The sequence below is a fragment of the Gymnoscopelus braueri genome (genome assembly GCF_963280865.1).
Source record: "Gymnoscopelus braueri genome assembly, chromosome: 22".
NCBI classification, from domain to species: domain Eukaryota; kingdom Metazoa; phylum Chordata; class Actinopteri; order Myctophiformes; family Myctophidae; genus Gymnoscopelus; species Gymnoscopelus braueri.
The window spans coordinates 40,689,381-40,715,857 of record NC_137624.1 but is presented as its reverse complement, the minus strand read 5'-3'; the positions used below and the strand labels follow the sequence as shown (position 1 = coordinate 40,715,857).

Genomic DNA, 26,477 nt, shown 5'->3' with positions numbered 1-26,477 from the left:
TACTCCTCCCACAGTTTTCACTCACTCGAGCCATATGTGAAATTGACCGGCTACACCGGGAATCATGTGCTTATATTTTTAAGAGATAGGTTGTATAGTTTAATTGGTATACATTTATTAGTGAATTAATTTTCCCCATTGACTTATAATGGGAAATGTAAAAACTCCCATTCAAGTATTTTTCTCTTGGAAAGTGCTACGAATACAACACTTGGAGGGAGGTTCATAGTCCAGTGCCAAATTTTGAAAAAAAGAATGCCTCATGGTGGCGCTATAACAGCCCACTTTACATTTTGGCCTATAACTTTTGAACCGTAGGTCGTAGAATTAAAAATAAATCCCCATGATTCCTTGGGTCATGATGCAACTCCCCATATAGGCCACGCCCATTTGCGTCTGGATATCTTTTCCGCCATTTAGAATGTTCTTCAAAACACACTTTTTGCACTTTCTCCAACAGATTCTGTCTAAATCTCACAAAAATCGGTACACATGATCTCTGGACCCATGCGATAAACGTATCCACGCGGCTCCACAAATGTGATAGTCCATACCGTTCGTCCGTAATAGGCTTCCAAAGTTGGAGGGAGGTGCTTGTTTTACAAATGCCAAAAATCATGAACAAAACGTCCAGTCAATCCCAAATTTGAATCACACGTCAAGGGTGGTTTACTCAACAAATCCCCAAAAGCGTTTCCACTTTGATCGATAGGGAGCACCACAAATGTGCAAAATGTAACCGTTTGATGCAAAAACATAATTTTTGCGGGGATTTATCCTCTCTATACAAGTGAAAATACAAGTGATCTCAGGAGTGACGTGACAATAGTCCGGTTACATGTGTGGGAGGGGCCTATTTCTTTAGTGGGAGGGGCCTATTTCCTAAAATCAAAACGCCATGTATCACGAACGCAGGATCTGTTCAGCATCGAATTCGAATCGCACGTCGCACGGCCTCCGACAGTATTCCTCCCAGTGTATTCCTCGTGTCCCGGCGGCCGTGCCCCGCGACTCGCGTCGGCGCAACCACACTTGCAATTTCCCAGAATTGCGAATATTCTAGTTACTACTACATCTATAATTCTAGAGTAATAAATAGTTTTATCAAACAGTGTTATCCAAAACTAAAACAACAAAATATTGATTATAATACATAATTTAATTATTTTAATTGCATTAAAAATAATAAAATGAATTGACACCCTTGATTTTACCAGTCCATTTATACACATTAGGAATTATATTAACATAAAGGATTGTGTTCAAAAGATGATTTAATATCAAGACAGATGTATGTTTAAGTGGGGAAAGGACAGTTTATTTTTCATTGATCATAATTGGATGAGGGATATTCAGGCCTCATCAGGCCCAGTGGATGTATGCCTCATATTTCAAGTAAATGGTTTGAATGACATCTCTACATGACCCCATAACATGTTTTTTCAGAGCTATCACATCTGTGTGGTTGTGGGATTAGGGATTAGGGATTTATTTGTTTATGTTGTTTTGTTGTTGTTTCTGTTTTCCCAGATAATCCTGTGGTTAGCTTACCATACTGCTCAGGTGAGGTGAAGGTCGATGGCATCAGGGTGTGCACTGATCACTGGGATGACAAACATTCACAAATAGTTTGCAGAGAGCTGGGCTGTGGCAATGCTCTGCCCTTTAAAAAACATGGATGGACTTGGTCAGATGTTTACCACGTCCGTTGCCAGGGCTCTGAGTCCAGTCTTGGGCAGTGTGAGACGGTCCTGGGCCGGTGTGCTGGAGGACTGGTGTCTGTCTACTGTACAGGTGAATTATTTGATATACTTTTAATAAGAGACACTCTGCAGGAGTCTACACGTTTGCATTTTGTTTGTAGTAATTGCTGTATGTAATTTTGTATGTTATATAGGCTAGTAGTTACCGTATCTCATTTTGTATTTTATATAGTAGCTACTGTATATCATTTTGTATTTTATATTGTAACTACTGTATATAATTGTGTATGCATTTGTGTGCTGTTCAATGAATGTTCAAATGTTCAATGCCAAAGTGTTGGTACATTTTCACATACAGATGTATGTTAAAGTGTTGGTACAATTTCATGTCTGTTAACAGATCACCCCATGCTACAAGACGGGGACAATGTCTGTTCTGGAACCTTGATGGTGGAGGACGGTGACATTTGGAATATTACCTGCAATGAAAACACCAAAATAACAGCTGATATGATGTGCAAACAACTGAGATGTGGAGTCAGTGTCACACATGACTTTACCTGTGACAGGGTCCAATCAGTTCCACAGACACTGAACTGCTCAGGTAATATTAATATCCATACATCTCATAGTTTCAGCTCAGCAAGAAGAAAAATTAGTCAACTCCTGTGTTGTTAAGCTTTAAGTTAGACCATGATATGTATCTTGCTTTACACACACACAGTAGGAAAACATTACATAAAAGCCATAACTTTAATTTCATGGCATCTTAAGTATGTTGTATCATTTTATTGGGGATACAAAACCATGCACATTTAAGCAGCTTAGACACAGGTATTATGCCCATATTTTGGTCGTTCATTTATGTGACTTCAAAGATGATACAAAACAGATTAAATGGAGCATGTTTGTTTATTTCTTAATTTTATCATTTAAATTAAATACATGTAACTTATTTAATCGTTTTTTTCCCCAATGAAAAATCCCTTAATGTTTTAACAGAAAAGATCAACATAACTCTCCTGGATGACCACAGTCCCAGTGATTGTTATGGTGCAGTTTATATCAATAGTTCTATGGGTCTGCAGCCTGTGTGTGGTTCAGACTGGGACAGACATGATGGAGAAGTGGTTTGCAGAGAGTTGGGCTGTGGCAAGGTGAGCTCTCATGCTTTATAGTTAATATGAAATGAATCATGTATCTGTGGTACACACACAGACCTTACGGGTCAATGTTTACACTTTAAATATACATTCAGCATTTAACAGTGTCCTGGCATTTCCAGTACATGTTTAGTGCTGTGGTTCTAACTACCATGTTATTACTACTGTATATTTCTACTTATATCAGTTTTGCACAATCTCTGCACAAGTTCCCCATCCACATCAGTAGTCAGAAAATATCATTATAAAAATGACCAAACTTGGCAACAAATTACATACCAAGAAATGTCTTTATCAAAACGTCTAACTTTAACTTCCCTTGGGGAATCCATGAAAGCTGCTGAATGTTGGTATACCCGCAACATTATATGTGAAAAATATGCTTTAAGTAGCTTGTGAGTGTTCTTCATGAATCTGAATCTATTGCTAGCATTTGCTTTGCACCAAAACCACTCCTTGGCAGAAAAGTGGCCATGTCCACTTTTCCTGATGATTGTAACCCCACTTTTGTGAGAAAATACATTCCTATTGGAATGGATACACATTGGAATGGAATCTGTCAAATCTGACACACACACACACACACACACACACACACACACACACACACACACACACACACACACACACACACACACACACACACACACACTATCCCTCCTACAGATAATTTCACTCAGAAATTATTAGTGTTGCATTTTATTCAGAATACAATGAATGTTTTCTTGCAGGTGATTTACACCAGCACCACCAGACCTGGAAATCATGGAATACTGGACAATGTCAACTGTAATGGCACTGAGACGTCACTGTGGCACTGCAAGGCCAAGTACAATGACTCTGTCCCATGCACTTCCACTGCTCATGTCACCTGTGAAAGTAAGAGCATGATGATGCATTATTGTAGTATCGACAGGTGTTTTTTGTGATTTAAAGTGTAATTTTAAAAAATGACTTAAATGCTTCTGAAGGGGTCATGGTAGCAGCAGCATAATTAAATTCCCATTAACAAATGATATATCAACAATGATAAAAATATGAATGGAGAAATATTAAGTTCATTCTGTAGTCTTAAGAATATAACTAGAAGGTCTCCGCCAGGTCAGGTACGTTATTGTGGCCTCCTGGTGGCGCTATAATAGGCCAATGTGAAAAGGGTGCCATTTATTCTTAGGCCTTTCAAGGCAATCGGACATAGCATTCATGATTTGAGGCATTTTGTTCAAAACGGAACAATCCTGCAAACTTTGTATTGTATATAGTAGTTACTGTATATCAGACTATTTAACAATGAATCCATATTTTACTTTAGTTTACTAGTATTTGTTACTGATGTATTATTTTCTACTGATAAAAAAGAAAGTAAATGTGTATATGAGACTGCAATTACATCGTTTTTTACTGTAAAACAGGCATTCTGGACATTGAAGTGGATAAAGACCTCTATAGAAACTACATTTTAGATTAACCCATGAACTTATTTCCAAGTTTCTAGACATAATGGACAATGGATTGGAATTGAGATCAGATCAGTTTTTATTTTTATTTGAAACTGTCAATGGATGTATTTATTTTTTCTCCTATTTTAGTGGTTGAATAAGCTTCCTAATTGTTTTCTCTTGCTCCTTATGCTAATTAAGTCCTATTATATATTATGCTACTAATATTTGTCCATTCAAAAGTTTGGATGTTATATAATTTCCACATGACAGGGAATAAAGCAGAGGTTTTTCATTTCACTTGTTACAGGTGGTATCAGCTTCAGAACCACAGAGAGGTGTGGAGGTATACTTGAAGTCTATGCCGGAGGAGAGAGGCAGCGCATGTGTCCCCTAAATGTAACAAAGGATTTTAAGAACCTGCTGTGCAAGGAGCTTGGTTGTGGTGAAGTCATAGAGAACATTAAGACAGATGTGAACTCCACAGAGGAGGTAAGCAACTGTTTTGTTTGCTTTGTCCTTTAAGTTGATATCATATCATATCATTGATATCATAAGATATCTTGTCACTCCAGTCTCTTCTGTATATTATTTTGTATGAAATGTGTTTTTGTATCACATTCCTGACTGAAAACAGTGAGGAAAAAACACTCAAACACTAAAGGAAGTTTTGATTATGATTGTAGGACCTGGAAATGACTCTGGTTTGCACACAAGATAATTTGAACATCAGAGACTGTGTCCACCAGAAGTCTTGTAAGAAAGTCAAACCAGCTGAAATCTATTGTAAAGGTACCACACCTACTTTCACTGATCATGTTAAACTAAATGTGTTATTAGTTATTGTGGTTTTACCTAGACGCTGATGAGTGAAACAATTCTGATGATTATTTTTGATGATGATGATGATGATTATGATGATTATGATCTCTCATTTGCTTTATTCAACCAACAAAATCAACAACACAAAGTGATTTACGGATTAGTGGATTTTCTGGAGGTCCTTAGGACTGTCACAGTCCTTGTTATTGTGCTGCTGCTGATTCTCCTCAGCCTGTGTGTGAGAACACCTGCTACTGTTAATAGTGAGTAACATTATATTCATGTATTCTATTTAAGTGGTTGTATTCATAGGATATTCTCTTTTATATGAACCTTGTGAATAGGAGTCTTGAATCATGTGAATAATCTGTTATGCCAATCATGTAAATTCACTGTTACATGTTTTAATATTTGTCCAGTCATTTAGGAAAAAAAATAAACTGACAGAAACACAGCCTGATTGTACTCATGTAGATGAAGTAATACTACTATCTGGTCACAAGAGGCCAGTATTTGAACACAGAGTATCATGTTATCATGTTGTTTCTCGTAGTGCAAGTTCAAATGCAAATCTTTTTCATTTATTGTCTCCGCCAGGCCAAAAGGCATGGCGAGAGAGTATGTTTTACCCCCTGTCCGTCCGTCCGTGTGTCCTTCCTGTGTCCGTCCGTCCGTCCGTGTGTCCTGTCCGTGTGCGACCAGCTAATCTCCGGCACCGTTGGCCCGGTTGCTGCGAAACTGTGCACACACACTCCCTGGATGCCAGAGCAGAACCTTTTCACATTTTCTTTTTCAAATTTTTCACATGGGCCTGTTATAGCGCCACCAGGAGGCCGATTTGTGCAAAACCCATTTCTTTATATTACTCCTACAGATGTTATCCAAACGTCATGCAAATCGGTACACAGTATCTCTATAGTCATATGATCAACATAGATCTGTCCGATTTCCCATATTCCATCCTCATTGCCTAAGGTTGGCCTCCAAAGTTTGCAGGATTGGTCCGTTTTGAACAAAATGCCTCAAACTATGCACGCAGCTTGTTATTAAGTGCAATGATACTGATGTACAACAGTAAAGCAATTATATTTTTTCTTCTTTCTTTGACATCTTGCACCAGTAGTTTTCTAACTGTGTTGTCATTTAGTAATAAAATCTACACAAAAAGACAAAGAGGATGAAGGTGTTGAATATGAAGAGATTGGCATCACTGCAAATGAAATGAAAGTCTTGGATCAACTTGGTGAGTGATATTTAAATGAAATGAAAGTCTTGGATCAACTTGGTGAGTGATATTTAAATGAAATGAAAGTCTTGGATCAACTTGGTGAGTGATATTTAAATGAAATGAAAGTCTTGGATCAACTTGGTGAGTGATATTTAAGTGTGAGATCAGAGTCAGCAGCATGAACACTAGTCAATAAAAACAGGGTATCACATAAGTAGAGTTCAGAGAGAACAATGTAGAGCCTCAAAGAAACTATAGTATATCAGGTAAACAATGAACCTAGCCTCTGTCTAAACAACATTCTGGATATTTGAAACTATAGGATACCAGGTAAACAATGAAATGTCTAAACAACATGGTATCTAAATAACATCCTGTATACTCATAGCGGTCATAGCAGAATCGTTAGAGAGCACGTCTGTGGAGGTCCTGGTTGTCACAGGTTTGATTCCAGGCCAGGCCAGCAACTGTGAGTAACGTTATATTAATGTATTCTATGAACATGGTTGTAGTCATATAGGATGTTCTCTTTTATATGAACCAAGTGGCAATTGGACGCTTGAACATCATGTCATGTAAATTCAGTGAATGACATGTTTTAATACCTGTCCAGTCATTTGAAAAAAAGAAAATGTGTGTATGTGTGTGTGTGTGTGTGTGTGTGTGTGTGTGTGTGTGTGCGTGCGTGCGTGCGTGTGTGTGTGCGTGTGCATATCACATTGTGAAGACATTGTATCTTACATAATGATAATAATAATGATAATAATAATAAGTACAGTTATACTGCATGTACAACAGTAAATATATAGTTTTTAATCCGTAGTTTTCTAACTGTGTTGTCATTTAGTAAGACAATCTTCACAAAAAGACAAAGAGGATGAAGGTGTTGAATATGAGGAGATCGGCATCACTGCAAATGAAATGAAAGTCTTGGATCAACTTGGTGAGTGATATTTATATTCTCATCAGACAGTGTTACACATTCATTATCTAACTCTGTCTCACTGACTTATGTCTCACACACCACTGTACTTTATAATACAGTATCACTGTACTGTATAATACAGTATTACAGTAATACTGTATTATACAGTACAGTGATACTGTATTATACAGTACAGTAGTGTTATACAGTAATTTACTGTATAATACTACTGTACCGTATAATACAATATCACTGGAGAACAGGGCTTTTTTGAGAGTAATCAGAGTAACCAAAGTAATCAGAGTAAGCATGAACTGTAGTCAACAATGACAGAGTAAATAGTCACATAAGTAGATTTCAGAGAGAACAATAATGTGTCAAAGAAACTATATGATACCAAATAAACAATGAACCTAGCATCTATCTAAATAGCATTCTGTACATTTGCAGCGGTCATAGCAGAATCATTAGAGAGCATGCCTGTGGAGCCGGAGGCCCTGGTTGGTCCAGGTTTGATTCCAGGCCAGGCCAGCAACTGTGAGTAATTTTATATTAATGTATTCTATGAACGTGGTTGTAGGTAGATGTTCTCTTGTATATGAACTTTTTATATGAACTTTGTCAATAGGAGGCTTGAACATCATGTCATGTCAATCTTTCCAACTATAATTCAAGCCCGGTACCGACTACTAGATCAGAGCCAAGCAGTTGTCCAATTCTCTCCCAACTTGCTACAAAAATCCCTCATGGCTCTGGCTAGGTTACCATCTACTTTTCCACCTTCGTCGTACATTGCACGATTTATATGAAACTCTATTATTATGCAATAATATTCTAGTCATTTACGTCACCAATTTGAGAAGAACAGATCTACAAGCCTCGACGCGTTGTTGCCTTGAATATCTGTTATTTTTTCTCATACTTTCACTAGCCCCTCTCCTTTTCACTGGACACAGACAGAGAGAGAAGTCATTTTACACTGCGGGGAGCGAGACACACACACACACACACACACACACACACATACTCACACTAGCGAGCCCTTTGCCCCACGGGGGTCCACGGTAGTCCCGCGGGACACAGAGAGTAGGGCTGTCAGTTCTCCTCTATAATCCCATTGAATGCTTTATTATTTTTAATATTCAAATATATTCGAATATTTTTTTAAATAATGTATAATTATATAAAATAATGTATAGTTGTACAATAAGAAACACACACGTGCACACATACAAATGCTCTAATAACAGGCTAAACAAAACAGTGAAACCAACTATATTAGTTAAGGGTTATGGCTTTAATTTATGTAAATGTTCGTTTTTTTTATAAGAGGAGAGAAATATTAGACTACAACTTCTTACCGCACGTATTTAATGTGTGTGCGTTCCTGCCTTGCCTAGTGCCTGTTTTTGTTTCGGTGTACAATGGTGTCGCACAGGAACACAGCTGACCTACAAGCCCACAACGTGTCGCATTAGCGACGCTTTGTGGGCTTGCAGATCGGCTGAGGCTCAACTGCATGTTGAAGGGACGGGTGGGTTTGCGACAGACAGAGGCACAGCTGAGATCCTCTACATTACAGACGGACAATGTTACATCAAAACTTTCGCTGTTGTCATAATTATTAAAGTGTCTAAAACGTAACTTTCAAGTGACGTTTATAGAGGGAAACTTTAAGGAAGGGAGGAGTCTTGCCTCCCTCTGCGCTGAACCATCATGGTGTGACCAGCGTGACCACACACGCACACGCACACGCACACACACACACACACACACACACACACACACTACACACGCAGGGTGGTATGGCAGCGACTATACGTTCTTAACTTTCTGTGTGCAGTGTATGCACTCAAACTTTATTGTTGATCATGCGTGACATGATGAAAGCATTTGTTTTCGCATTGTTGGTCAGGAAATTAAAATAATAAAAACAAACTATTTACATTAAATTAAAACAATTCAATAGATATTTTTTTAAATATATTCGAATGGCATTCAAATGTTATATATATTTTTTGTAAGATTTGGATAAAATCTGTTGGAGTAATCCTGGTCGCGCTATAACAAGCCAATGTAAAGAATTTAGGGCTGAGGTTCTTCCTTGGCCTCCAGGGAGTGTGTGTGCAAAGTTACGGACGGACGGACACACACATGGACGGACAGGGGCGAAAACATAGTCTCCGGCCTTCACCCGTCCAGCCTGGCAGAGACAATAATGATGATAATAATAATAATAATAAAATATAGCTGCGAGCAGCAATACGGGGGCTAAGCAATGCAATATGCACAGTGGCGTAATTTGCCTATAGGGTTACTGGGTTGTGTGAACCCATACACAGGCCTTCCACCGCAAGGGGGACCTCCAGGAGATTGTCCATAGATTGGGCGACCGGGCCTTCTATTCAGCTCAGCTGCCCCTCCACTGTGGAACTCACTCCCGGACCAGCTAAGAGCTCCACAGTCTGTTGATGCTTTTAAGAGAGGACTTTCCTTTTTAATAAAGGATTAGGTCAGCTATTTTGATTTTACCCCCAAGGTTTCTTTGCCCCCATGTTTTTAATAGGTCCTTTCTTTTAGAAGTGTTGTTTTTATGCAAATGTTTTTTTATTCTGTACTGTAGGAGTTTGAGATTTGTTTCAAATGTTAAGTGCAATATTAAAACAAATATGATTACTATTATTGTGTGTATAATGTTTCACGCAGTTTGCAAAAAAAAACCTGGAAAAGTGTTTTTCAAACTACTCAAAATGGCAGAAAATCTAAGGGCGGAGCTTAATGGTCAAAGTGACATGATGTGTTCAAAGTTAGCATTTTTGAGTGCTACAGTATAGCGCCACCCTTTGGCCAATGGTTGTGAGTTTTGTTTAACGGTTACCGTTAAGCCAGAACTGCAAAAAGTGGCGGAATAATAATAAAACTAACAAATACAAAAGGGTGCCTATGCACTATACTTGCTTGGCCCTCTAATAATCATGAAATGCTTAATTTTGTATATTTCTAATAAGATTGAAATACAATACTGGGTATAGTCCAAAGTCACAAAAAAAGAAGAAATAAATGGAATTATTGTATATACAGTATGATTTACATTTGTGTGTGTGTGTGTGTGTGTGTGTGTGTGTGTGTGTGTGTGTGTGTGTGTGTGTGTGTGTGTGTGTGTGTGTGTGTGTGTGTGTGTGTGTGTGTACAGGTGCAGTGATCTATGAGGTAGAGGATCCACAGGAGGTGTATGATGATGTGGACACACACCCTGACATCACAGCTGAGGTCCAAGATGACCCCCAACCTGGAGACCCCCTACAGCGGCTTATGACGAGACTGAAAGTAATAGTGTCATTAATATGTGTTGTGTTTATTGTATATTTGGTTGTTACTGTGCTAAACTTATATGTCAGACTTTCATACTTACCAGGGCCGGATTACCCATAGGCCGTAGGGGGCAAGTTCCCCCGGGCACCAGCCAATGGGGGCACCAAAAACGTTTTTATTTCAAATAAGAATGAAATAACATAACCCTAACCCTAAAACCGAAATAAAGTAACCAATAACCGAAAAGAAACTAACAAAAAACGACCTCCCCCAGCCTCAAGCCATATCTCCGCCCAGGGAGCAGGGGGGGGCACTTCAACTTGAGGTCGCCCTGGGGCACCACATCCGCTAATCTGGCCCTGCTTACAAGTATATGATATAATTTCCCCTTCCTGGCACATGGACTCCCATTCAATATTAGCGATTTTACTGTACCTTTGAAAAATCATGGAATATTATCGTGACCTCCTCCCTCACGGAGATCGACTCATTACACGCACAGGGGTCCGGTAGAATCAAAAAAATATTATTGGCCAGCCACGATCCTTCATTCCAGAGCTATGGCCGCTTGAATGTGGCTTGTTTTTTTTAAAGCTTTTTTTTTTTTTTAACAAGCAGAAAAAAATTACCTTTATAAATCCTTTAACATGAAAAATTTACTTTTATAAATCCTTTAATATGAAAGGTGCCTAGCTTGTTTTGTCAAAAAAATCTAAAAGACATCTAAGACGTCCTTGCCAACCTGGGCGTTTGGACAAAAAAGACGTCAAGGACGTCCTTGGCAGTTAATGTAAACAAACCATGTTCACCATTCTCAAAGGGAGATGGAAGGGAAGAGATATAGTTTAAAAAAATACAGGACATGAGATAATGACCATAAGAAATGAGCAGTACACAGACTTTGTAAATAGGATTTTATAAATGAATACTATGACAATTCCTAATCTAAAACCAAATTAAAACGAACAGAATAACGTAAATATAATATGCAACAATCACAGCCTTTAAAGCTGACTGTAAATAAGGACGGGACGAGTTTTTAAAAGTGATGTCAAGTCAAAATATGTGGTTCCAGGGACCCCCCAGAAGCAAAGATTTGAGTTACAAATGTTTGCTTTAAAAATATATATATTCAAAGATTTGCACACATTTTCACGATTTTTCTAAAATAGCAGATCTACAAGCTTGTATATCCGCTATTTTTGAATAGCAAAGTATAAAATAATGGTTAAAGTGGTTAAAATGTGAAATGACAGATGCTTTCAGTGTGTGAGGGAGCAGGGCTGGAGGGCTTAGGGAGGACATTAGAGTTGAACCATTGTCCTCTCCTGATCGCCCCTTAGAGATGCCATCCATCCATCCATAGATCTGTCACAATTATTACATAATCGCTTAATCGCAATTATTTGAGATAATCACAATTATTTTGTATGATCGTCATAATCCTTTCACATGTTGAACAATGTTCATACATTTTCATACATCTTCCAATATCAGCAGAAATAGCTGATCTACAAGCTTACAACACGTCACTTTGACATATCTAATACCACGCGTCAAAACACAGTTGTGTATTTGTACGTTATTTGTCATCTGTCCTGTACAGAGTGTGAATTGATTATTACGAAGCCTAAAAGGCCAAACAGAAATTATATTTGTATTCATACTGAATGTTTCAATGTTCAAACCAAAAACACAATTAAATCGTTAATCACAATAATTTGTATGACAATTAATCGTCAACTTCAATATTGTAATGGCGACAGCCCTTTTGATCGATTGATAGATAAAGACACACATTAGCTAAGCTGGCTCTTGTGAAGATAGTGTGTCTCCATGATATGAGACTCTGATGTATTTTATTTGTTTTAATTTTGTAAATACTTAATGTTGTAGAATGAAATACCATTAATACTGAAACAGTGATGTTGTAAATACTAGACTGTTGCCCCGGTTGATACCTGCTTTAATCAGTATAAGGCATAAGTATATCATATAACTACGCCCAACCATATATACACAAATCAGTCAGCTTCATATATAGAGATTCCTTCCATATATGAAGCTGACTGATTTGTTTGCTGATGCCATGATGACACATTGAGGTTTGACAACACACTCCATATTTGGGCGTATATTGTTGGGCGTAGTTATATGGTTATGGCTGAGTCATGGTGACGTCAGATATCTTAGACTGGGGTTGCCATGGCAATCAATTGGATCATTTGGACCACAGACAGAGCCTGGCCAGAGCCTTTTCTGGCGGCTCTGGACAACCTATCCGACCGACTCGACACCGGGCACGGGACTCTCTTGGATCATCTGCAATGTGCGTTACGAATTTGAAGTCGTTCGGTGGAACGGTTCTCAAGATACGTGGATTACAGACGCACATACGTACATATGTACAGAGATTCCTTGCATTTATTGTAAGATTATATATTTTTAGGACATAGTATGCATGGCATTGTAAATTTTGTATGAGAAGTACACTTCTCTACAAAGCCACAGTGCAGTAACTTGAGAGTAGTAAATTGAGATATAACTAAGAATTAAGTATCTGTTAATTATCTGTTTTATCTTGTGACAAAGTTTCAATTTTGTCAAGAGTTTGAATCAAACCATGACAGACTGCAGTAACTCACTGCCGACTGCCATGAATTTTAGATGGATTTTTAAACTATGGTTATAATTGGTTTTCTATGAGCTGGTTTACGATGATATGTTACTGGATTAGAAAAGCAAAGACGGTGTCTTTTTTTCAAAGCCCTGATGTGTTGTGTTTGTAAATACTATTAGCAGTTTAGTTTCATTTCTTCATGTTGAAATGTATTTTACAGTGTTGTTGCTATTTCCATGATGTATTCCTTACTGTACATTGAATATATTACAAGTTATTATTTGTACCAATATTAGTAGGCTATTATATGTACCTTTTTACAAATGTTTCCATTTGAATTAAAATCTTATATCTAAATTAAAACGTAGTTGTTATTGAAATATGTAAAGTAACTAAGTAAATTTACTCAAGTACTTTACTTAAATGTTGTCCTATATATTACTCTGTGTCACAGCGATTTGAACCGACGGCAGGCGTGTATAGTAGACATAGAGGCGAGAGGCGTGTCATGTACAATAGCTTGAGAGGACGACACCGCCCGTTCAGAGTATGGGAAAGTATCCCCATTGGCTTAAAGGACAGCCAATGATTGAAAACCCTAACCCTATGTCACGAATATGTTGAACACATGTCGAACACATGGATGACTAGTAGGTCAGTCTCTTATAGACCAGCATGCTTTGCAAGCTGGTAAAAACCAAGAAAATTAGAAAAGAAGGAAGGGACGGCCTAGGGGGCGGGCAGACGCCATGCTTGCATGGCAGACGCCATTGATCCGCATGGGAGCCAAAACTGGAACAGGAAGTTTGGTGAAATACTATGAAGTCTATGGCAGCCAGCTGGACCAGCTTGTGAACAAACACTATTTCTGAACGATTGTGTCCTTTGTCAGATAATCGGTTCAGGAATATAAAAGAAGAAATATCACAGGTTTTTATCCAATCGATTCGGATTTTTTTAGTACACAGTATAATTTTATTGAGGCATCTAAACAGCGGCATGTATCGTCCATAGACTGTATAACAATCGTCTCTGGCAGTGTTGCCAGATTGTGTGAGAGAAATAAGCAACCAGGTCTAGGAAAACAAGCCCAAAAGAAGCACCGGGGGCCAGGGGTCTTCAACGTTTTCCCAAATTGATGGGGAGATGGAGCAGGGACCCCCTACCCTACCTTGACCCCATATATTGTATAATTATGTATACAATTGTGTTTCATAAACATACATGTTATTGTGCATCAATACTAATAAAAATAATAGACAGATTAATAAATTCATGCTTTTATATTAAACATACATGTACAGGGTTACATAGTGCCGCACTGCCATTAATAAATATACCTTATTAACTGAGAACAACAATCTGTCAATTGCACAATAATCAGGTATACAAGCTATTCAAAATAGACAGAATCATTTATAGATATCATCCTTTATTTAATACATAAGTGTGGAAAATGTTTTAAAAATATATGAAGACCAATGGACATTTAGAAAAAAATATATATAAAAAATATTTGTGTGTGTATGTATATATATATATATATATATATATATATATATATATATATAATTATTATTCTTTTTTTTATTGTCTAATCAAGCAACAATTACGCGGACCCCCTGCAGTACCTCGTGGACCCCTGTTGAAGACTTGCACTAGGCCATTATGAGCACTTTAAACCTTTACTGTATACATTGAAAATCGCCGATCTACAAGCTCACAACACGTTGTGAGCTTGTAGATCTGCTATTTTAAAAAAAAACTTGAAGTAAAATGTGAAATATTGAGGATTTTTTAAACACTAACAACACGGTACGGGGCTCACTGGCACAAAACATTTTCAGATGGGGGTTAGGGACAAATACATATTAATTTGAGGGTCCATGACATAAACATAATTAAGAACCACTAGTTAACATAATTTTAAAATTGTGAAGCCCAAGTCCAAATAATCAACTACACTTTAGAAAAAAGCCCATAAAACTGCAACCCGCAACTACCAATATTTACAAGCAACTTCACAAAAAAATAAGCCCAAAGTCGCTTATAATAAGTGGACATGGCAACACTGGTTTCTGTCTCGGCAGTATCGCGTACTTTGTGCTCTTTAGATAGCTCAATAAACTTATACAGTGGACACATCGAAAAGCAACACAGCAGAAAACAATGTGTGATATGTCTTCTTTTATTTTCCAGAAGCAATTACTTTACAAAGGTCTCAGTCATTCAGAAATATATTTTGTTCATGAGCTGATCCACCGGGCTCTCATTAACTCCAATGCATTCCACTGAACTCACGGCTGCAGTCTGGCTCCCATGGTGCGACGAATCTGCCGGCTGGAATTGCATGATAGTGAGAATGACGTAGATGACCCTACCTTCTTCTTGGTGAAAACGGGGATGGGGACAGGGAAACAAACCTACCTTCTATGACGTCAGTGAGCATCCTGAAGGTACCCAAGGACCCGCCCACCTCAGAGCCGTTTCACACTCAGGTCCCGGGTGCGCACTCCAGACCGCTTGGCTAGTGTGAATGTAGCGAATCGACCCGCGAAACGGATCACCGTTCCGTTCCCGAAACCACCTCGGGAGGCAGTTTCGGATCCGGATCATGCGTTTTCGGGTACGGTAGCTGCAATGTGAAAGCAAGCGTACCGTTAGACGGAAGTGGCCCGCTATTTGGAATAGGTGACGGTATATAAACTCGACAAAAACAGCCAACAAAAACACGTCGCAGATCAATCCACAGGGGTTCAACCATGGCCGTAACATATCCACACCAAGCAGTAGCACAGCAGAGCAGTGCTCTCTGTAGGCTGGAATCCAACCGTTGCGGCATCCATCCGTTGGATGCCGTATGTGTTGGACGCCTGTATGTTGGATCATGCCGTCTGTCAGCGCAGCACCGGTTTGAAAAAAAGAAAAAAGACACACCGACATTCCATAGGCTAAATCAATGCATTTTGTGATCGCATCGCACAACTAATAGTCTACTAAAACTAACGGGGAATACCAGAAAATAATAATATTTTGACATACGGGAGAAACGGTTGGTGCGGATATTTAAATTGGATCTCTACTACATATCTTTGCTGTTAGGAAGAAACCCTGTATCCCATATTGCAACTTTTAATGCTTTTTCATCATAAATGAATGCCCTATTGTCATACAGTGTCACACAAAAGTAGCAAAAATAGCCAAGCTACAAGCTGAAAATGCGGTGCAATGCGACACATTGAGCTTGTTGATCCACTATTTTTGATATTACAATATAGAGCAGATAACCACACTGATCTTGCATTGGAAAATATAATTTTTATTTTAAATATGAACAAAGGCAGGAGATGCACGTCCCCACAGTTCTTTTTTACACACAGTGCTGGACCCACAAATCATAAATAAATAAAAATAAAAAGGTGAGTCTGCACATAAACTGCTCTAGTCTTTTTAAATTATAACCAAAGCTCTAAAGTTAACGTTTCTCCCATGTAGGGCTAATAAATTAATACATAAAATAAGGAGACTCTTTTTAAATAACCAAAAGTGAACTTTCTCTTATTATTATTATTACTTTAGAGACTATGGCAAGCGCGATCCTATCGCACACCTTCCTACATGACCAGCTATGGCTTTGCAGTCCAGAGGATGAGATTAAACAACAGACAGGCAGCATTGCGGAATGCGTTTGTGTCAACTGTACTTGTACTTTTCTTCATAGAGAAAAAGAAGAGCACAGGGCGCATATATATATATATATATATATATATATATATATATATATCATTCAGTCCGACTTCACTGTAGGCTACTATAGTTGCCTTTTCATTTTGTACTTAAGCTGTCGTGAAAGTTTATAATATTTAGAGAAATTTAAAGTTTCAAATGCAAAAGTAGTAGTAGTTGTGAAGGTTAGTAAACTGTACATTTAGACTGAATGTTTCCTGTATCCTCATCTTGCGCTAATGCACACAAGTGTTTCACCAGGTTTTGAAACCCTATATTAATGCGAGCCCAGCACAAACATTGTCGCATGGTTGATGACGTCTGTGTCCACAGAAGAAACACTATGTGCATGCCGCCACCTATAGGATCGGGGGTATATATGCATGTGTTCTCTGGCGCGATTGGATTTTGGCCAATGTGAATGCAGGCCACTGAGGCCACCATTCGAACTGGGAAACGTTTTCAATTAAAACGGATCCAGTGAGAAACCGCCATCAGACATCAGCAACATTATGAAAATAACATAATTACAATTCTTCGGGTAAAATTCACCCATGGTTAGTGTAGGGTTAATTTGGCCTATAATGCAAAAAGCACAAAATCAGGCTAGAGCTGATGAAATGCTCTGGATAAGCAACATTACACAGCCCTGGGTAGGCCACCAAGCCTGGCGGAGATCTGCCCTCTATGGCGCGACCCTTTCTAGTTGGAAGCTGCATTTACTGTGGTTTGTGTGGAGTTTCCCATTTCAGAAGCACATGAAGTGACGCATGTTTGTTTCCAGTCAGATGAAAGGTGTGAATTTACAGAGAAACCACCTGATGATGAGATAAGTAAAAAGCCACTGCTCTGCTCTTAGACCACTGATACCCCCCCCCCACACACACACACACACACACACACACACACACACACACACAGACAGACAGACAGACAGACAGACAGACAGACAGACAGACAGACAGACAGACAGACAGACAGACAGACAGACAGACAGACAGACATGGCAACACATGCACAAGCTAAGCAACACAGAGACTGCAGCTTTCTGATCTGCTATTTTTTAATATGTATGTGATTAAATTCTGAAGCTCACAGCTTGTAGATCGGCTATTTTCAAATGGCCTAAATGTATATAGGGCTACTGTATGTTTTGTAATAATAATCCAAATCTAAAAAGTAACTAGTAACGAAAGTTTTCACATAACTGTTAGTGGAGTATAAGTACGATGTTTGCCTCTGAGATGTACAGTAGAGGAGTAGAAGTAAAAGTATTGGAAATTGGGGATGCAAGTATTATGGTAGATCAAGTGTGCCAGCTAGCACTTGAACTACTTGACCCAGACAATGCCCTGCGTCTTTTCTTCCTGTCTGGCCGTTGGTCTTGCTCATCTTGCTCTAAAGAATAGATTATGTTTAAAGTTTTTATTAAATTATGATGTCACTCACAACATAGAATAGGATTGAAATCTGCAAGTGGCAACTTTCATCACATTGAAAAAAACGTACGATTTCCAGTGGATATACCTCTTGCACGACTGTATAGCTCGGTTTTGCATTCCAAATGGTATCTTAGTTTGGGGTCATCTCAGTTTTTCCAGTCCTCATGTAGTCTTCTGATTAATGCTGCATCATCCACACTCTCAGAATAAGACAACATCTGTGCATAGCCTTTTTGGGTGACTTTTGAGAGCTTTTGAATCTCAGTCTCAGGACCACCACAGATGAAGCACCTTAAGCCACAAGCTACAGAATCCTCTTCCATGTTGTCTACTAAAAGACAAGTGTCATGATTGTTTAACTAATGATTGTTCAATGTAAGCAATAGGCTAGAGAAAATTGACATCTAAATTCACAGTAATCAAAAGTTTTGCCAGCAGAGGAAAATAAATGCCAAAAAGTAGATAAACTACCGTACCTTAAAATCGTCCAGACATATTTGCCAGGATGCAACACTCCCGCTCCTTCCCCACATGCAGACAGTGTATCCCACTGAGCATGTGCACAGTAGGTGTACACTCTTATCAAGTGTTTAGCAATATCTTCTTATTTTATTTTTCAAAATAGAATCAATTCAACAACACCCCAATCCCCTACCATTGATTATACACTGATTATACACTAACAATAACCAATATACCAATATTAGATGGCCAGGGAGACATTTTTACTCAAAAATAATGGTTGGAATGGATTCAGCACCCCTGAAAACCCCTAGTTAGACACCTCACAAGACTTTTATTTCTTTTCATATTTTTCACCCAAGCCCTCTGGGCTCCTTAACTTTGATTGGCTCTCCAGGATTTTCCACGAGGATTTGGGGTTGCACTTTTTGAGAGGTGATTCTAGACACCTATAAGAACACATTGGTGAAGAAAGCTATTGGTAGTACATTTTTTCACAGATGGTCCAAATATTTTGCTAAAATTCCCTAACTAAAAAGGAAAATTCCCTCTTATTGTAACCCTATACCAATAAACCTTGAAATTAGTAGCGCAAATAAAACTTTCACAAGCACTTTCAATGTTCATTGTTATAGTGTTCCAGTTCCACTTGTGTCTGCTCATTTCTTTGTGTCATCACTCACTTCCAATGTCCTTGTTTAATCTTTCTCCTGACTGAGTTCTCTATCCTGATTGGCTAACATTTCTATCCTGACATGAAAATGCATTTTCTTTTTAATAAAGAGCTGGAGAGACATGGAGACTCCTGTTACTGAACAAACACTCTAGTCTATAGCAATGAGTATCAGTATTCAACACTTAGTTTTAACCAAAGAAATCATGATGTCTTTAATATTTATCAAACAATAGCGCTAACATGTATCAACCACGATGTCTTTAATATTCATTCAACAATAGTTCTAGCATTTAACGACAATGTCTTTGATATGTATTAAACATCCGCATGTAATTTATTAAACATTATATGTAATTAAGAATCCATGAGTTTCAACATTTTAGTTTTTTCATGAATTAAAGGAGAGATCCGGACATTTTAAGTGTTATCTTTGATGTGTCGCTTATCACTCACCATCCTTGAAAGGGACGTTGAGTTATTTCAGAGAGTCCCGTGTCGTCATTTTTTCGACCCCCTCCGTTGGCATAATGGGAGCGCGTGCCTAAGGGAAATTCGTCTATTATAACCGATGCAAACTTATTTTTTTCTCTACTACTACTCATTGTAGAGTCTCATGATACTCAAACATGCACTGAAAGTTCCTGAGAGGCTAATGCTAATGCCGAACGAGCTAACGCTGTTTGCTTATTTCTCTCCCTGGCAACACCGAGTTGCCAGGTTCTGGGAGAGAAACAAGCAACCAGCGTTAGCTCGTTCGGAATTAGCATTAGCCTCTCAGGAACTTTCAGTGCATTATGCCAACGGAGGGGGTCGAAAAAATTACGACACGGGACTCTATGAAATAACTCAACGTCCCTTTCAAGGATGGTGAGTGATAAGCGACACATCAAAGATAACACTTAAAATGTCCGGATCTCTCCTTTAAAGTCTGAGTGAATGTTAGGCTACTGTCAGGATCATTGTATTTTCCTGTCTGCCCTAGTTGTTGCTAACTGTCTTGTCTCACCTCCCTTTGATTAGTTATGTTCTCCACCTGTGTCCTGTTGTGCCCCAGCCAATCCCTGTGTCGATTGTAGTTATGTTTCACCTGTGTCGTGTTAGTCTGTGTCTATTTAAAGCTACCTGAGTTCAACATTGTTTTGTCAAATTATAGTTAATGTCATGGTGTGTCCTGCCCTTGTATGTCCTGCTTTAATGCCAGTTTGTTAATAAGTCATCATTGAACTTCATCCCCCTGCCTGCCTGTGTGATTCTGCTCTTGGGTCCAATACTTGGTGACAGGCTACTGTAAGACGCAGGTGCAAGCACACACAAGCCAAGCATGTTCACGTACTGACGCTCTGAATTAATGTTAATGTAACACCTCATACACGCACATAAACATGAGCGGTCACGCACACATGCACCCTGAAATTCTGAATGAATACAGTATGTTACTAATTTCTGCTTTGATCCATTCATAAATATGATAAATATATGAGTAAATAATTATAGTGTTATGCATATTTATAATACTGTTTCCCTGTTCAACACAGACCAGTCCTGTAGAAGCATTACATATATGATAGTAGAACAGAATAAAAACAAGTTATTGTTTGTACAGCATGACTTTGTAATGTTTTTTGAAGCAACAGGAAGTCTCTTTCACTCCAACATGGCGGAGGCAGAGGGAGCTGGTTGTTATAATGGGACTTGATGGGAGTGTCGTCTCTTGTTGTGGAATGTCTTTGGATAAGGTCAGTGTGATGCAGCCTGCCATGTTTTTACCCTCCTGTAGTTTTTCACCTGAAGTGGAAAACAAACTACAGAATCAGCCTCTAGGGCATACATGGGCAACTGGCGGCCCGGGGGCCACATGCGGCCCCCACCTTCACTTAATGCGGCCCGCTTTAACTACTTCAGTCTATATTAGTAGCTTAATGACTAGTATTAAAATTCGTCTTTTTTATGTCCAATGTATTTGTGTTTAAGTTCATGAAGTTAACATAAGTATAACTAAATGCATTTGAAATTTAATAAAAATGTAACTTTTCAGGATTCCAATTCAAAAATAGCAAAAGTAGCAGATCTACAAGCTCAAAACACGTCGGGCTGCGACGCGTTTTGAGCTTGTAGATCGGCCACTTTTGCTATTTTTGTGTGACATAGAATGACGAAGTACGGCATACATTTACGAAAGAAGTAAAAATAAGGAGATAAGAGGTGTCTGCCCGACAGTATATGCATTGTGGCCCTCTGGAGCAGTGGTGTACCCACCGTGGAGGCAGGGCAGGCGGCCCCCTGCCCAACTAAAATCTCGCCTCCCCTAGAAAATAAAGTAAAAGACTGACTGAAAAACAGGCAGTGAAAAAAATCCAAACAAAATAGAGGCCGTCGGACCATTAGCCCCGCCTCCTCGTCCATTCACGCGGGCAGGCAGCCAATCACCACCGTATCCATTCAGCAGAGAGACCCTCGACCTATAGTGATGCAAATGTATGCCTTTGTCTTCGTACCAGGAGTGGGGTCTGGGCCATCACCTGTACTCACCTGGAATAAAAGGGGCTCTGAGAGCAGCTTGAGCCATTCATTACTAAACTACAACATGAAGAGACCACCGCTGAAGAATTGATTGATTGATTATACTTGCATATTGTTTTTATTAACGTGTTTAAGTTTTGTAGTCAGTGTAGTGTTGTTGTTAACTTGTTTCCCCCCCCCCTTCGTACGCCACTGCTCTGGAGTGAGTGTGGAAATATATAGTAACCCTCTCCATCATCAAAGTTGCATCACCCTTGCTATAGGGTGTCAGGCCCGAGTTTCTGACCCAGGGGACAGAGAGAGACAAGTGTCACTTCAGTGCCGTGTCCCCCAACCTGCACATTTTAAATGACATGAAAGCACCAAGGCCTAAAAGAACAACCCTGCAGCCAAACACCATAATGAAGATGAAGATAAACCAACACACTTCTCAAGGTGTGAAGATCACAAGATAAATCCTTCTCTTTCTGGGAACCATTTTCAGCTTAACTGAAGAAGAGAGAAAAAAACATGTACCACAGCAGAGATGACTGTCTAAACATCCTGTGGTTTAAGAGTTTTCAGGTAAACACTTTTTTTTCTAAATAACCTTTTTTAGACGAACACTAATACTAGCCTAAAAACCCAGAGAGGTGTAAGCTGGTGGTTCTCAAAGTGGGGTCCGGGGACAGCCAGGGGTCCTTGAGGGGGTTCCAGGGGGTCCCCAGCTGAATGATTTGATAGTTAGGAACCAAATGGACCCTTATGGGGCTGTAACTCTGAGAGTGTACAAATGGAACCAAATGGACCCTTATGGGTCCATTTGGTTCCATTTGTACACTCTCAGAGTTATGGTGGTCTGTGGTCTAATGCAGGGGTTCTCATAGTGGGGTCCGGGGACCCCCAGGGGTCCTTGAGTGGGTTTCCCCAGCAAAAATGTGTTCATTTATCAAAATCAGTTTAATCCTAAATCGGCTATTTAAAAGAAAATCATGAAATATATATATTGTTTTACATTTTTGACACCACAAATCAGGTATGGGGGTCCCTCCCTGGCACAACATATTTTCAGATGGGGGGTCCACGGCCAAATTAATTTAGGGGTCCTTGACGTGAAACAGTTTGAGAAGCACTGGTGTAAGCTCCTCTCTGTAACCACAGACCATATCCACCTGCACCAACACACAGCTTCACAGGAACATAAACACTCCTAAAATAGACTGAGGTCTCACCTGGTTTGACCCACTTTAATTTACTCTATTTCATGTAAGTTTAAAGAACCAAGCTGTGAATGTGAGTGTAGTTATTATCTTTATAACTCAAAGCACATTAATCATTGATTATAGGGCAGCACATAAGTTGCATAATTTCAGCTTCAATGATTTTATCAAACGTTGGCCTATTAGCAAAAATAATTATTTCTATAACTAATATATAATCAACTGTATCCTCCTAAGACCTGGCATCCACATGCGTGCTCATCACATTTTGGGTTATAAACCATACAGTATGGTGTCTGTGTGCTGTCCTGGGGACCACAGAGACCTGGGGACCACAGAGACCTGGGGACCACAGAGACCTGGGGACCACAGAGCAGGAGGAGTGAATAAGTTCATGCCGCAGGGACAGCAGAGACCTTTCTGTCTTGTGGCATGGCATGGCATGGCATGGACGTGGCATGGGGCTGCCATAGCTGAGCGGTGGTTAGTGAACCTGCCTGGGGAGCCAGAGCCCCTGGTTGTCCCAGGTACGATTCCAGGTCAGCAATGTGTCGATGTGTGTCCCTGAGCAAGACTCTTAACCCCTAATTGCTCCACGCCCCTTGAGGGCTGTGTTCAGCTGGGTTACAAAAACAGCAAATACAAATGAAATGGGTTTGAGACACTGACAGTCTGTGTTCCATATTTTAATGGCAGTGAAACCATAACACATAACACTCCAAGACAGTTGAAAGCTATTATAACATCAAAGTCGCAGAGCATTATTATATAATGGTTAGTAACGAAAAAACATCACATGGATGCACCTGGGACGTATCATTAGTGTTGTAGCCTGGGGTCAACGGGCGTTTCAGGTCTCGCAACATACACCCTCGCCCAGGTGACCCAACCGGGGTTGATCAATCCCTGACTTACGTCCCAGTAGCTACCCACGGTCAGTCCTCTTAGGTAAGACGGGGCCCCTCAGTCCGCTTCTTCGGAACTACTCTGAGGGGACTGGGGGAGGAGAGAGGCTCTGGCACATGGAGGGACTAGGCTCTGTGGGTGGCCTCCTGGCCGGGCTCCTCCTCCGTCTCACCAGGTCCAGGACCTGAGCGTTGCACCAGACTCCCTCGCTCCAAACATTTCTTTCTGGCGTGATGGCTTCTTAGGCTGTGGTGGTACTGCAGGCTCCACGTGTGGCTTGCTTGAATAGCCCTCCTAAACTTTAAAGGCCTCCTCGTGGATTTGTTGGGCTTCTTCGTCACGGAAAACACAGGCTGGGGCGCTAACCCATACTGCTCCCGGATGCCGTCTACATTCCGGCTGTCAACCGTCTCTCCAGTGGTCACCAAACTATTCCTGGTAGTCACGTAGTCTATTCCAATGAGCCACTATAAATAGAATAACTTCAACGAAAAAAATTCACATGGATGCACCTGGGACGTATAATCAGTGTTGCCTGGGGTAAACGGGCGTTTCGGGTCTCGCAACATACACCCTCGCCCAGGTGACCCAGCCGGGGTTGATCAACCCCGACTTACGTCCCAGTAGCTACCCACTCAATCCGCTTCTCCGGAACTACTCTGCCGGGACTGGGGGAGAGAAGAGGCTCTGGCACGTGGAGGGACTAGGCTCTGTAAGTAAATAAATAAATAGTAAGTAAATAGTAAGTAAATAAATAAACAAACAATTAAATAAATAGTAAAATTATAAAGATCCCTGGAAGATAACTATTTTGCACAACTTTTGCCGTGTTGCCACTCTGTAATTTATAGTTTGTCGATGTGGTGAAGCCTCAATTTGTCAAATTAAGACAACTAATGACAATAACATAACATAAAATTATGGCTGTTGAACACATCTTCTTTCTGAACCAGTCTCATCCCAAGCTGCACACAAACGGACCATGTCTCTGAGGCCCTGTTTAGACTGCAGTAAAATCACATTTATTTCACAAATCAGAGTGTGGAGTTTGGCAAGTTCCAACTAACTAACTAGTTGCTGCGAGGCTTCCTCTTATGAACTAGCCATCCCCAAAATGACGCCCGGTGCAGATACATACGCCCCAGAGTCTGAGGAGGCGTCTACCTTTATATGTCTCTGTTATAAACCACTGTGATGACTCTGTGTGTGTGTCAGTCTAGTCAGGAGCTACAGTTACAATGTGGTTTCTGCAGCTTCTGCTGCTCTGCATAGCAGCCACCAGCCCCGTGACCTCAGAAGGCAAGTGACAAGTTTTTATTTAAACTTTTAAAATGTTCCGTTTGTGAACAATACTGTGTTACAATCATACAATCATCTGTTGTTGAATTTTGAAATGATTGGGCATGAAAACAAAATGTATGCATCATCTTAAAATGTTTGTTTTTAAAAAAAAAAGTTTTACTTCATAGTAAGTACAGAATACGGAGTATTGTCATGATGCAATAATAGATTCAATCTGTAGTGAGAGTTACATCAATTATTACTGTGACCCTCACCACAGATACTGTAACTGATGAGTGAAACATTATAACAAGGATTCTAGATTACAATCTGGTCTAGAATCAGGGTTGCCAACAGTCTTTTGACCAAAAGAGGCGCATCCCGTACAGGACGTCATTTGTCTCGGGCAAAGGGACAAGGGACAATATTTAGCTTTCTGTGCATGCTCCAGGCAGTGCATCTGTCTTGCCTCCCTGTGTGTTTGTGTGCTGTATGAGAAGGGTGCTAGGACCCTGGGGGTGCCACTCAGTTGACAGGGAACTGTATGTGTATGTGTGTGCTTGTGTGAGATTCCCTCAGGTGGCATCATTGTGTGGCATGTGTGTGTGTGTGTGTGTGTGTGTGTGTGAGTGTGCGACCCGTCCCGTATTGCTGGGTGGCAATGTTGGCAACCCAATCTAGACTGGGGATTCTGTGATCTATCTCTACATTCAGAACTGTGTGTGTGTGTGTGTGTGTGTGTGTGTGTGTGTGTGTGTGTGTGTGTGTGTGTGTGTGTGTGTGTGTGTGTGTGTGTGTGTGTGTGTGTGTGTGTGTGTGTGTGAGAACCAAATGGACCCATGGTCCATGTATTTGTACCACACGCTCATATTGAACATAAGTCCTGAGTAAATTGTTTATGAACAGCTAAAATCAGTTGGATTTTTGTCAGTGTTGGAGCTGTCTGTGTGGGAGGAGTCAAGTGGCCGTCCCTGTCATGAACTCACAGTTCTCTGTGGCTTCTGCCATTTACTGTGTTAATCAACAAAATAGATACAGCTGGTCAGGCTTATA

General features: G+C 39.8%; 1 protein-coding gene across 1 annotated transcript in view; it reads left to right on the top strand.

Annotated features, from left to right (window-relative positions):
* LOC308079022 (antigen WC1.1-like) overlaps positions 1-26,477 on the top strand; it is a gene marked incomplete at both ends in the record, with an annotated part of 58,510 nt that overhangs the window by 19,251 nt on the left and 12,782 nt on the right. Inside the window, 8 exons of the mRNA XM_080420359.1 lie at positions 1,531-1,794; positions 2,706-2,860; positions 3,598-3,745; positions 4,616-4,797; positions 4,992-5,097; positions 6,744-6,824; positions 7,203-7,298; positions 7,731-7,817. Coding sequence (XP_080276485.1) covers positions 1,531-1,794; positions 2,706-2,860; positions 3,598-3,745; positions 4,616-4,797; positions 4,992-5,097; positions 6,744-6,824; positions 7,203-7,298; positions 7,731-7,817 — 1,119 coding nt within the window. The remainder of the gene's footprint in view (positions 1-1,530; positions 1,795-2,705; positions 2,861-3,597; positions 3,746-4,615; positions 4,798-4,991; positions 5,098-6,743; positions 6,825-7,202; positions 7,299-7,730; positions 7,818-26,477) is intronic.